This window comes from Pan troglodytes, chromosome 6 (assembly GCF_028858775.2).
Source record: "Pan troglodytes isolate AG18354 chromosome 6, NHGRI_mPanTro3-v2.0_pri, whole genome shotgun sequence".
Lineage (NCBI taxonomy): Eukaryota > Metazoa > Chordata > Mammalia > Primates > Hominidae > Pan > Pan troglodytes.
This window is the reverse complement of record NC_072404.2, coordinates 28,936,427-28,950,066: the sequence shown is the minus strand read 5'-3', so window position 1 is coordinate 28,950,066 and position 13,640 is coordinate 28,936,427. Positions and strand designations below refer to the sequence as shown.

The 13,640-nt window shown below is 40.1% G+C and overlaps 1 protein-coding gene across 9 annotated transcripts in view; it reads right to left on the bottom strand.

Annotated features, from left to right (window-relative positions):
• Positions 1-13,640, bottom strand: part of KLHL7 (kelch like family member 7) — a 69,705-nt gene that overhangs the window by 50,805 nt on the left and 5,260 nt on the right. For 4 of the 9 annotated variants that reach the window (XR_010158358.1, XM_527686.8, XM_003318345.5 and 1 more), the window contains exon 2: positions 776-878. Coding sequence is in view for 8 of the 9 variants with exons in the window: in XM_527686.8 (XP_527686.2) it covers positions 776-878 (103 nt within the window). In the remaining variant the exon portion in view is untranslated. Of the gene's footprint in view, positions 1-775; positions 879-3,085; positions 3,179-6,693; positions 6,825-13,640 lie in introns of all 9 variants that reach the window. The other 5 variants (XM_054687428.2, XM_063814122.1, XM_001155436.7 and 2 more) reach the window with 3 other exon arrangements.

Sequence of the window (13,640 nt, the reverse complement as noted above, 5' to 3'; positions counted from 1 at the left end):
GCATCTGTACTATCACAAGTTTGACTGAGGAACCACGGCATTCCAGGCCATGTTAAATATGCAGAAAAATAACGGGACAGTTCTCTCTGGAAGAAAATGCCCCAGCAAGCCCAACATTTCTATAGTGAATGCAAATTAATTCTCCACACAAGATGTGCCTTAAATTAAGCTAAGAAAAGAGTGAATTAGTGTACTTCTTTTTAAGACCATATTAACAGAAACATAAAACTAGATTTTGTTTTTTTCCCAAGCTCATAAAATAGTACTAAGTAGAGGAAGTAGGACTTGGACCCAGTTCTGAACACCAAATCCAGGGTTCTTTCTAGCACAATATGCTACAGCTATTTTTTTTTTTAAGGTTTAACTTGCCGGCTAAAATATTATGAAATTTATCTGCTTCTTTGTCTTTCCACCTAAGGTTAAAAAGAAAACCCTGGGCTTTTTTTTTTTTTTTTTTTTTTTTGAGACAGAGTCTCGCTCTGACGCCCAGGATGGAGTGCAGTGGCGCAATCTCGGCTCACTGCAACCTCCACCTCAACCCTGGGCTTTTAAGTAGAAGCTGTACCTCCATCAATAAAGGCATCAGGCCTTTAGGTCTAATGAAAGGACATTTTTTCCTTTGGTTATCAGCTGACTACTTTTTCAATCTCTTCACTGTTCTGTGGCCTTAAGTTCTTAACTGCTTTAAAAATTAGAAAAAATGACATATTCTCTTTTAGATTTTACTTCATTCTCATAGAAGAAATAATGGCATGTTTTACCTTAAGATACTTACTTGTGAACATTAAGTTAAAAAAATGACTGGCTGCAGCAAGAACAACACGATGAGCAGGTATCTTTCTTTCCTGGACCATGAGGATCACGTCACACAACGTTTTCTAATCAAAGGAAAAATACATAAAATAAAAAGAGGCTCACTAGCCTAGCTTGGCAATACATATTAAAAAGGTGCTTGCCAAATGCTTTATCTCTATTTTCTATTTAAAGCCAATCTTTTTCCAGCACAGAATTTCTTTTGAAGACATATTTAGAAAGGACTTACAGAGTCGCTGCCATGTAGTATAAAAATTTTGCACTGAGTTTTCCAACAGTCAAGAGGAAAGAAAAAGTTCCTCATAATCAGAAACAAGTCTACTAACCCTTCAGAGAAGTCTTTTTTTTTTTTTTCTGACACAGATTCTAAGACATTTCTCATGGTAAGCTTTTCTGGGGGAAATTCAATGACATCATGGCAGTGCCCCTGACACCCTGACAGTTTTTCAAACGCAGCAATTAGTTTTTATATGATTTATTTTCCATTATTTATCCTTGATGAAATTGAGAACATACACTGCATTTCCTAAGAAAGTAGCATTCACAGATCTAATTTGAAACAGAAACAGCTCAGAATACAGAGAGGAGATGAACTAAATGTCCTTTCAGCAATCTTTTATTAAATAACACTTCTCTCAAATGCACTTCTGATAGAAGCTGGATAGCAGCCAGTTTTAAATTCTGATTTCTGACCAACGTCAAAATAGTATCACCATAAGCTGCTTAAAGAAGGCAGCTCTGAGTAATACTTAATTAAAATGTGGGGAAAATGGAATAATAAAGAAAAAAATTTAAGGCTTACTAGAACACTTATAAATGAGTATCAAGAAAAATAAATGTCCTTTTTGCCAAATAAAATCTTAATTTCTTAACGAAGTTAAAGACAAAATATAGAGATTAGGCTTACAGAAAACTTGGTGTATACAATGTATTAAAGACTGTCCTAGGCACTGGGAATATGAGGCAAATAATATATTCAGAGTAAAAAAAAATATCGCTTACAAATCTAAGATTGGCTTCATGGCTCAGAGGATTTGCATTTTGCAAATTTTAAGTATTTTACTAAAACTGTTAATATAGTTTCTGATAGATAAATCTCTGTTATTCTTATTGTATTATTTTGTGAAGATAAAATAAAATAATAATGTTTAGAATGAGAGAGAAAATAAGCCTCAAATAGCAGGCTAGGAAATGAACAAAATTTCACTTTTACAGCTTATTTGAAGACTTTCAAATAAGGCCTAGTATTGACTATTGCTTAAAACTTATATGCAGGTTTATAACTAAAGCTATTTTTATTCTCAAAGTGTCTTGAATTTTTAAATTTTATTTCATTTGGGGAGGGGGTACAGAGGCAGATCTCTCAGGTGATTTTGCTACATACTACACCAAAAAATACCAAGTAGCATAACCAAGTTAACTATTTGGTTACCACCAAAAAACAAGTGATCAAGTTGCCTTGGAGGTCAAAGGAGGGAGAGAAGGAGAGGGAGAAAGGGGTGGGGAGTGAAGAATAAAGATGATAAAGCATCAAGCAAATCAGATTATATCAGATCATGGGGAGAAATCTATGGCTAGTGATGGAACTTCTATGAAACATAGGGTTAAACCAAAATACAGCAAAAACATCTCCAAGGCATACTCAACAACAGAGTTTATAAGTAGAATGACTTTATAGGCACTGAAGGAGGTTGAAGAAATGTAGATCTTTGTACAGCAACTGAGTTTTAGTCTAAGATTAATGTCCAGCTGGATATTAATGGTTGGAGGGGTGGGGAAAATAAGTAGGAAGAGTCTTTTGTATCCAAATGGTACATTTATTTGCCTATACTACAATAGACTGATAATTTCCAATAAGAGATGGGACTGCCGGGTGCAGCGACTCACGCCTGTAATCCCAGCACCTTGGGAGGCTGAGGCGGGCGGATCACAAGGTCAGGAGATTGAGACCATCCTGGCTAACACAGTGAAATCCCGCCTCTACTAAAAACACAAAAAATTAGCCAGGTGTGGTGGTGGGCACCTGTAGTCCCAGCTACTCGGGAGACTGAGGCAGGAGAATGGCATGAACCCAGGAGGCGGAGCTTGCAGTGAGCTGAGATCGAGCCACTGCACTCCAGCCTGGGCAACAGAGCGAGACTCCATCTCAATTAAAAAAAAAAAAAAAAAAGGATGGGACTGACCTATAGTGAAAGGCCCCTCCTGTTATTAATAAGCTAAAGAAAGGTATATCCACAGACAAGAAATGGGGGCTGGGTGTGGTCGCTCAAACCTCCAATCCTAGCATTTTGGGAGGCCAAGGCAGGTGGATTGCTTGAGCCTAGGAATTCGAGACCAGCCGGGGCACCATGATGAAACTCTGTCTCTACAAAAAAAAAATACAAAAATTAGCCAGGCGTGGTGGTGTGTGTCTGTAGTCCCAGTGACTGGAGGTGGGGGTGGTGCTGAGGTAAGAGGATCACTTGAGCCCCAGAGGTGGAGGTTGCAGTGAGTTGTGATTGCATCACTGTACTCCAGTGATATCATTATAACAAAGAGACATCTGCACCCCCATGTTTACTGCAGCACTATGCACAACAGCCAAGATATAGAGTCAACCTAGGTGTCCAGTGATAGATGAATTGATAAAGAAAATATGGTATATATACACCATGGAATACTATTCAGCCATAGCAAAGAATGAAATCTTGTCTTTCACGGCAATGTGGATGGAACTGGAAGACATTATGTTAGTTGAAATAAGCTAGGAACAGAAAGTTAAATGCTACATGTTCTCACTCATATGTGTAAGCTAAAAAGGTTGATCTTATCCAAGTAAAAAGCAGAACAGAAGATACTAGAGGCTGGAAAGGGTAGAGGGAAGGGGAGGCGGAAGGAGGGATAGAGAGAGGTTTGTTAAAGGACATAAAATTACAGCTAGATGGGAGCAAAAAGTTCTAGTATTCTATATCACTGTAGGATGACTATAGTTAACAGTAATAGATTCAGGCTGGGAGCAGTGGGTTACACCTGTAATCCCAGCACTTTGGTAGGCTAAGGCAGAATTGCTTGAAACCAGGAGTCCACGGCCAGCCTAGGCAACATAGTGAGACCCTGACTCTACTAAAAATAAAAAATTAGCCAGGTGTGGTGGCACATGCCTGTAGTCCCAGCTACTTGGGAGGTTGAAATGGGAGGATCACTTGAGCCCAGGAGTTTGAGGTTGCACTGAGCTGTGATCATGCCACTGCACTCCAGCCTGGGTGACAGAGCAAGCCTGTCTCTAATAAAATAATAATAATAAATATTAGATTCTAGAAAGAAGATATTGAATGTTCCCAACAAAGAGAAATAAGTGTTTGAGAGAATGGATATGCTAATTAGCCTGATTTGTTCACTACACATTATATGCATTGAAACATCACTACATTCCATATAAGTACAACTATTATTTGTCAATTAAAACAAAAAAAATTTTTTTTAATCAACAGCAGACATCACATGTAATAGTGAAACATCAGACATGCTCTCATTTCAGTCTTGAAACAAGGTATATGGGGCTGGGTGTGGTGACTCATGCCCATAATCCCAAACACTTTGGAAGGCCGAGGTGGGCAGATGGCTTGATCTCAGGAGTTCAAGGTCAGCATGGGCAACATGGTAAAACCCATCTCTACCAAAAATACAAAAACATAGCCAGGTGTGGTGGCACGCATTTGTGGTCCCAGCTACTTGGGAGGCTGAGGTGGGAGGATCGCTTGAGCCCACGGGCAAAAGGTTGCAGTGAGCCGAGACTGTGCCCTGGCACTCCAGCCTGGGTGAGAGTGAGACTCAAAAATAAAATAAAATAAATAAAATAATAATAAAATAAAACAAACCAGGTATACAAATCCTTGTCATTACTGTTATTCAACCTTGCTCTGGAAATCTTAGCCAAATTAGTAAGACGATAAAGATAAATCAACTTACACTTATAGAAATAACAAGTCAGTAAAATGGCCAGACACAAATAAGATAAATATGGAAACACAATTAGCTATCTTGTATGAGAAATAAGCCATAAAGAAACACAAATGAGAAAAAAATCCCAAGTCATAGAAGCAACAAAATAATTAAATATTGAGAAACAAAAAAAATGTGAGGGATCTTCATTAAGTGGCAATTTGATATATGACAAAGATACCATTTCAAAAATGTAGTGAGAAGGTGGATAACAGGACATGTTTAGGGCAGTGAAACTATTCTGTAGGACATTGTAATGGTGTATACATGTCATTATACATTTGTCAAAACCTGTAACATGTGCAACACAGAGTCAACCCTAATGTAAACTATGAATATTAATAATATGTGACAATATTGGGGGCTGGGCACAGTGGCTTACCCCTGTAATCCCAGCACTTTGGGAGGCTGAGATGGGTGGATCACTTGAGGAGTTTGAGACCAGCCTGGCCAACATGGCGAAACCCTGTCTCTACTAAAAATACAAAAATGAGCTGGACGTGGTGGCGCACGCCTGTAATCCCAGCTACTCAGGAGGCTGAGGCATGAGAATCGCTTGAACCCAGGAGACAGAGGCTGCAGTGAGCAGAGATCGTGCCACTACATTCCAGCCTAGACAACAGAGCGAGATTCCGTCTCAAAAAAAAAAGGAACAATATTGACTCATCAATTGTAACAAACATACCACACTAATGCAATATGTTAATGATAGGGGTAACTGTGTGTAGAGAAGGAGGTGAGGGAATAAATGTAAATACTATACTTTCTGCTCAATTTTTCTTTTTCTTTTTTGAGACAGGGTTTTGCTCTATCATCCAGGCTGGAGTGCAGTGGTGCAATCTCGGCTTACTGCAGCCTCGAACTCCTGGGCTCAAGTGATCCTCCCACCCCTCCTCCCAAGTAGCTGGGACCACAGGCGTGTACCACCATGCCTGGCTAATTTTTTTTATCTTTTGTAGAGACGAGGTCTCACTGTGTTGCCCAGGCTGGTCTCCAACTCCTGCATTAAAGCAATCTTACTACCTTGGCCTCTCAAAATATAGGGATTACAGGCACGAGCTACCACACCTGGCTCAAATTTTCTATGAAATTAAAACTGCTCTCAAAAAAAAAGTCTAGGAAATAATGTGATAAGAGATCAGATAATCAAAAATGATATTGAGATAACTTAATCATTTAAGGAACCATGAGATTCCTCACTCATAATGTATTCCCTCTTCCCCTGGGAAGGTAAGTACTGAGAAGGAAGTTTCAGTCTCCATCCATCACATGTGGAAGAGTGAATACAGGATGAACAAGAGTGTGGCAGAGGACACCGACAATAGATAGCCAGGCATTCTGGCTCATTCTTCTTTCCTAGGTCTGCCCCAAAAGTGGGACATCAATCATCGGGGCAGGGTTGCTGCTCTGGCAGGAGAGGACTGTTCCTGCTCATCAGCTGCTCTGCCTCAGACTGGGTGGGTAAGTTTAGTTTAGGGAAGAAAGAATAGAAAGCCCAATTTAATGCTCAGGTCAATGTCCTATAGTTAGAACTAGTAGTGACGGGTCCTCAAATATGTATGCACAGATACTCAACGCGTCATAAAGAAAGAAACTTTGGTGCTGCTTTAGTGCCTGCAAGATTTGGGGGCTTTTACAGGAAGAATCCTTTGGTTCTAGTAAAGGCTCACCTCAGAAGCAGCAGACATTTTAGGCATCTGTTGGTATCACGACCTTTTGCTCTCTATCAAGTTTACTCGACAGGATTACAAAAGGCAGTTGGGTCCATGTAAGTGCTAAAGCACTGTATGAGGATTAGCTTTTAATCACATGTGCTGTCATTAGTAAGAGGCATGCAGTCAACTGCCCCACGTTCTATTCTTTGTTATATCCCAAAGAGAAGACTGAGGAATGACTAACCTTTAGATTTATGTGGCTTGTCAAGAAGGTTCTGCAATCAGTCCCTCCCAGCATGATATCAAATTGGCATTGAGTATAAATCCCTGAGCAGATTGTAGATTCAACTACAGCTGGGTGGTAGATTTAAATCACTGAAAACATAAAGGGAAATGAGGCCCTTATTAGATGGGGTAAATAATTTTCTTGGGTTAGTTACTAGAAAAGCTTCAATAAAGCAATAATAAATGCAAAGGCTAAGAAACATTAAAAAGACTTCTCTAGAAATCACATTTGTCAGAAAAGCAGAGAAAAACAGGATTGAACTTAAACACACACACAATTAGAATAAGGCAAGTGGGATAGTGAAGGAAAAACAAAGGAAGATACCTAGACTAAGCAGAAGGAAAAGAGGGACTGCCTTCCTTAAGGAAAACATATGCCAGGTCAGGCCAAACAGCTTTGCAATGGAAAGGAGACTTTGGCATAATTGCCCTTTAAGAGCTGGGACTAAGAAAAAAAAGCTATTTTTGTTATTTATTCAAGGAAGGTGTTATGGACCAAACAGGAATAGAAGAAGAGAAGTAAGAATTCAGGAGTAGGTTAAAACAGTTCTCTCAGAAAGGCCTGGATCAGCACTTTGGGAGCCAAGGCATGTGGATCACCTGGGGTCAGGAGTTCAAGACCAGCCTGGCCAACATGGCGAAACCCTGACTCTACTAAAAATACAAAAATTAGCCAGGCGTGGTGGTGCGCGTCTGTAATAGCAGCTACTCGGGAGGCTGAGGCAGGAGAATCACTTGAACCCGGGAGGCAGAGGTTGCAGTGAGCTGAGATCATGCCACTGCACTCCAGCCTGGGTGACAGAGCGAGACTTGATCTCAAAAAAAAAAAAAAAAAAAAAAAAAAAAAAAGGCCTGGCTCTAGGAAAATTTTATGATTCCTCTTAATGCTAAAGATATTAAGAGAAAATTAGAGGATTTCTCTTAAAGAATAGGACAACTATAATAGGCCATTACAATTAAGTTCAGACAGATTTGAACAGGAGAAAGATCAGCAAGAGTATTTCTTGCATTATTAAGTAATTTTCAAGGTGATATTGCTGGGAAGACAGGTGTGGTATTTGCTATATGGCATATGGTTTATAGTGGAACTGAGAAGTTTGTGGAATTAAGACTGTACGGAAGAGTACTAGATCACATTAAAGTAAGTCAAATAACCCAAAAGTAGTCCAGCTCTAAGTTATATGCTGGACATCCCCACAATTAGAATTACCTTTCTGAGAGTAGTGACGGCTGGCAGTAGCTGAGCTAATTCTGAACACATGTGCTCTCTTATTTTCCACTAGGGGAAGTTCTGTAGGAAAGGCATTAGAGGAACATGTATGCAAGCAAAACAAACACCAAAATCATAAGGAAAAGAAAAAGAAAGGTATTCTAATCTAAAAAGGTCAGCTACCTGATGTAGAAAGGAAAAGATCCAACTTAAGCAGGTTAACAAGTCAGCTGAGGCTGCCTGAAAGAACAGATGTACCATAGAGGAAAATGCAACACTAGAGACATAGCCCATTTTGACACAAATAGGTGACAGAAAGGAACATGTCTGCGCTGTGGCTGAGTTTGCAAGGCCTAGAAATTTCAAATACTGAGGAAAAGCAAGGTTTTGAGGAGCATGCTGTAAGGGCCATATTGGTCCCTGTGGGACCACGGGCCTTAAAGGAATGTTAAAGGCCATTCTCCAGCTGAGACAAATGGAGAGGAGAGGAGGACAAACCCCTCCAAGAGACAGGATTCATAGATACAAGGAATTTCACAGCATGACAGGATCTTAATGGGCACACAAAGGTGCAGAACAATCAGGAAGCTCAGAATTGTAAGGAATGCAAGGCCACAAACTGTGCTGTGCAGAACTGCTGGCTACAAATGTAAATCACTCTCCTCTCAAAAATGAGAGAAGGCTTTGTCATTAGATAGAACTCAATCATTTCAGCATTAGGTTGCCAGGAACATAGGGTTCAAAAAAGATACCAAAATTAAGCTTTAAATGTGCAGGATGGATAATAGGGTAAAAAGGGAAACTCTATGATACCTGGTAGCTGAGTATTATCACCCTGGCAAATCTCTAACAATTGTCTAGAAAAAGAATGAGTCCTGGCCGGTCGCAGTGGCTCACTCCTGTAATCCCAGCACTTTGGGAGGCTGAGGCCGGCAGATCAGGAGGTCAGCAGATCGAGGACATCCTGGCTAACATGGTAAAACCCCGTCTCTACTAAAATACAACAAATTAACCAGGTGTGGTGGCGGACACCCGGTAATCCCAGCTGCTCGGGAGGCTGAGGCAGGAGAAATGCTTGAACCTGGGAGGCAGAGGTTGCAGGGAGCCGAGATCAAGCCACTGCACTCCAGCCTGGGCGACAGAGCGAGACTCCATCTCAAAACAAAACAAAACAAAAAAAAACCAAAATGAGTCCTATGCCAGAGAAGCATCAATATACATTGAATAAATCTCTTCTATAGATGGTAAACAGTGCCCCTATAAGCATGGAAGATTCCTCCCAACTGAGTTTAGCCCTAGAGTCTATAGATTACAGAAAGCTGATTCAGACTGGCAAGCCAAAAGCCAAGATTGTTATGTTTTCTTTGAAAACCCTCTGTTCCCCAGAAACCAAAGTTTATATTCTGTTTTTGGCTGCGAAAAGTAATGTGGGTTAGGACTGTATAAATAAAATGTCAACATCTGGGCTGTTTGGTATAGAGATGAGAGATCTTCTTATATCAATCCTAGGGACATTCTGACATACTGGAAAGTGTGGCAACAACTACCTTGAAATTGGACAAATTCAGCTTTGGAGGTGCTAAGCTAACTAAATCCATTCCAATGGAAGCCAGCCCACATTGCAGCTGCTGAAGAAGCTACCCTGACTGTACCCAAACACTCAAGCAAACGCTTTCTGGCTGACTAAACTGAACAGTATAAGAAACCAGGGTGAGCACATATTTGGAATTCAATTGCCTTTCATTGTAATTCAGAGGAAGAGCATAGATGTGGGAATTTAATCATGAGAGGGCTCATAACAGTCAGATTTGGGAGATTCTGTGTTGCTAATACAGAATTATATGGAGTGCTTTAGGCTGTCCTTTGGTTCACCACAGAACATCCAGAGAGCTATGAATGACACCTTGGCTTAGAAAAATTTGAGATGGGAAATAGAAGTGAATTGCCAGCCCGTGGTATCCCAAGGCCTGGTGTTAATAGTTATCCACCCATTTCAAAGCTTTCTTGGGTAAAAATTTAAATAACCTCTTAAGCTGGTCTTCGGATGATACAAAAAAGAACAGTTATTGGTAGAGGAAAGTAGCCACATAAGCATTTAAGATAGAACAAAGCATTCCCTGAGCTAGTAAGAAAATAGCCCAAAAGACAAGGCAAACTTGGAAAAAAGAACTTACAGCTACTTGGTCCGGCTACTTTGTGCTGGAGTTTGGGGTGGGGCTTTGGTGCCTGAATTCTATCATTCAGCCCACTGAGATTCTCAACTCAGGTTGTTTATATAAGGAAGTATCAATAACCAAACGAGACATAACAAGATGCACTTTTGACTGAAGGGCAAGTACTTGTTAATCTCCCATATGCAGTGCTTCTCTCATAAAACAAAGTTGGAAAATGAGGCTTTGCTTGATAAGCCAAACTTTAAATTGCCCCTACATATCCCAATAATCTAAATTTTGGAAGCTGCACAGTCATATGTCCTACATGGGAAAAATGAGAGATGGCTTGGTCCAAACCCAGCTTATGGAGTCCATCATAACACATACCTTACCTGTCCTACTCAGCAGATGGATTCCTTAAATACAACAAGGTAGCTCTCAACAGAGTAACTTTACCATTAATAAAACAACAGTGTCTTCAGTTCTAACTTAATTAGATTAGCAACTCCTCTCTCATTTGACAAAGTGAGGAAGTGAGATAGATATGAGCTCAAGATGCCTCATTTCCTTTCAGCTTCTTACATTCGCGCTTTTCAAGCTTCTTTTTTATGTAGCAGAATTCATTCTCAAATAAGCTAATCTGATATAATTTATATAGACAGAATGGTCTCTATGTAGCAAGAATTAACAGCCTGGCAACCAAAAAATGGAAGAGGCTCCCTTCAATATTTGGGGTTTTTTTTTGAGACAGAGTTTCGCTCTTGTTGCCCAGGCTGGAGTGCAATGGCACGATCTTGGCTCACAACAACTTCCGCCTCCTGGGTTCAATCGATTCTCATGCCTCAGCCCCCTGAGTAGCTGGGATTACAGGCATGTGTCACCCGGCTAATTTTTGTATTTTTAGTAGAGACGGGGTTTCACCATGTTGGCCAAGTTAGTCGTGAACTCCTGGCCTCAAGTGATCTGCCCACCCCAGCTTCCCAAAGTGCTGGGATTACAGGCGTGAGCCACTGTGCCCGGCCTGGCTCCCTTCAATATTACACTTAATGATTCACTTACAAAAATTTTGCTTCTAATCTCAGCAATTAGTCTTTCTGCTAGTGGATTCTGTTAGTTTAGAGATTTGGAGGCCCAAAAGAAAAGTGATTCCACCAAGTGATAGAAAAATGTTTCCATGGGATTGAAAGTTAAGACTGTGACCTGCCTATATTAGCCTCCTCATTTTTACCTCCTCTTCAGGTAAAAAGAACAAAAGACAGGGCTTTGAAGGCTAGCTTAATATTCAACGTAAGTTCATGACAATGTCAAAAGAATCTTCAAAAATACTGACAGCCATAATACCATTTCTATTCTTCGCAAAGACTACATTCCTCAACCTCCAGCTTTGCCTTCTTACTCCTTCATTTTAGCAGATGATCTCATTCTGTTTTTTTTTTTTAGAGAAAAGAGAAATGACTGGATAGAAACTCCTTCATTCTTCTGATTCCAAACACACCTACTATCAATCCCCTCCTTCTTCCCACTTCTTATGGAAGAGGAACTGCCCCGCCACCCCTGTCTGAGATTAATCACATTTGCTTTGGATCTCATATCAGGAATTATCTATTAATTGCCCACTCTGTCTCATATATATCCAACCTCTACATCTCTTTTTCCCACTAGTTTTTAAAGACACCTATATCTTTCCCATTTAAACAAATAAAACCCAGCAACCTTCGTTTGACTCCCTCTCCCTTCAAGGCCAAATTTCTCAAAACAGCTGCCTGAATTTCCTCATATTCTACTCACTTCAGCTTACATTAATCTGACTCCCATTTGTCTGCCCATCAAAATAAGTCTTACTACAGTCAACAAACCACTCTGTGTTGCTATGTCCTACTATAAGTATTTTTAGTTTTAATCTTATTCTGATCTTTTACCAGCTTCAAAAGTTGCAGTCCTCCTGTGAATACAGTGCTTTAGACCATTTGGCCATCCTGACTTGCTGGGAAGGAGAAACAATTTCTTCCCAATTTTCGAAACTCTCATTTTTCTCCTATTCTTCTGGTGATTCCTTTGTTATCTCCTCCATAGGCCCATTTTCTATCCTTTATTCTGGACTCTTGACTCTTCACAGCTTCAATGAAGAAGTTATCTTCTATATGCAGATAATTCACAAATGTATACATCTAACCACAACTTTCCAGACCTGTCAATTTGTCATATATACTTCAGTGTCACAATGATATCACAAATTAAACACATCTAAAACACAAATTATAATCCTTTCCCCAATGCTTTGATCCTTTTCCAATACCTCCTTTCTCAGTGAATAGTGTCATCATCCATTTAGTTATGCATTCCAGAACCCTAGAGATCATAAGTGACACCTTATGCTGAATCCCTCAACATCCAATCATGTACCAGCATCACAAGACAAATAGCTAACACTTACTGAGATGTTACTTGTTATCAGGTCGTATTTTAAGTTATCTTAATTTGGTTACCTAATTTAGTTATCACAACTACATATGGCAGTTATCATCACCAAGTCCTGTTGATTTTATTATCTTTTTAATCTATCACTTTTTCTTCATTGATGTTGCTTGTGGCTGCCACTGTCATCATCTCAGTCCAAAGGACCATCATGTCTCACTGGACTACTACAGCTTCCTATTTGGTCTGCCAGCAAGCACTCTGAAAACTCTTTAATTCATTTACCACAAAGCAGTAAGTCTTTTTTTTTTTTTGAGACGGAGTCTCACTCTGTCTCCAGGCAGGAGTGCAATGGTGCAATCTTGGCTCACCACAACCTCTGCCTCCCGGGTTCAAGCAATTCTCCTGCCTCAGTCTTCTGAGTAGCTTGGACTACAGGCACGTGTGACTATGCCTGGCTAATTTTTTGTATTTTTAGTAAAGATGGAGTTTCACCATGTTAGCCAGACTGGTCTGAAACTCCTGACCTCAGGTGATCCACCTGTCTCAGCCTCCCAAAGTGCTGGGATTACAGGTGTGAGCCATTGTGCCAGGCCAAGTCATTTTTTTAAAGAAGAAAACACCCCATCTCTACAAACATGCATGCACATGCACACAAACATGCATACACAGATTTTAGAATAAGGGCAAATCACCTAACTTGACTTATGAAGCTATGCATGGGCAGGTCTCTAGCTACTTCGCCAGTTTCATCTAGAACCATCGTCCGCCTTATGTTCTGTGCTCCAATTACACTGACCTTTAATCAGTCTCGAACTTGCCATTCTATAATAAAGTAGGTCTCCAACTCAGAGCCTCTGAATATATTGTTCCCTCTACTTGAGTCACTCTTCCCTTTTCTCTTTACCTAGTTAACAGCTACTCTTATTTCAGCTCTCAATGACCATTTCCTTAGAGAAAACTTCCTGATGGTCAAATTACCCACCCATATGCCCTCGTTGTACCATGTTATTCTCCTGTGTAATACCTACCACTGTTGCAATATTAAATTTATTTGTGTGATTACTTGACTAATGTCTTGCTTTTCTACTAGCCTATAAACCACAAGAGGATTGGGACTGTCAGGGT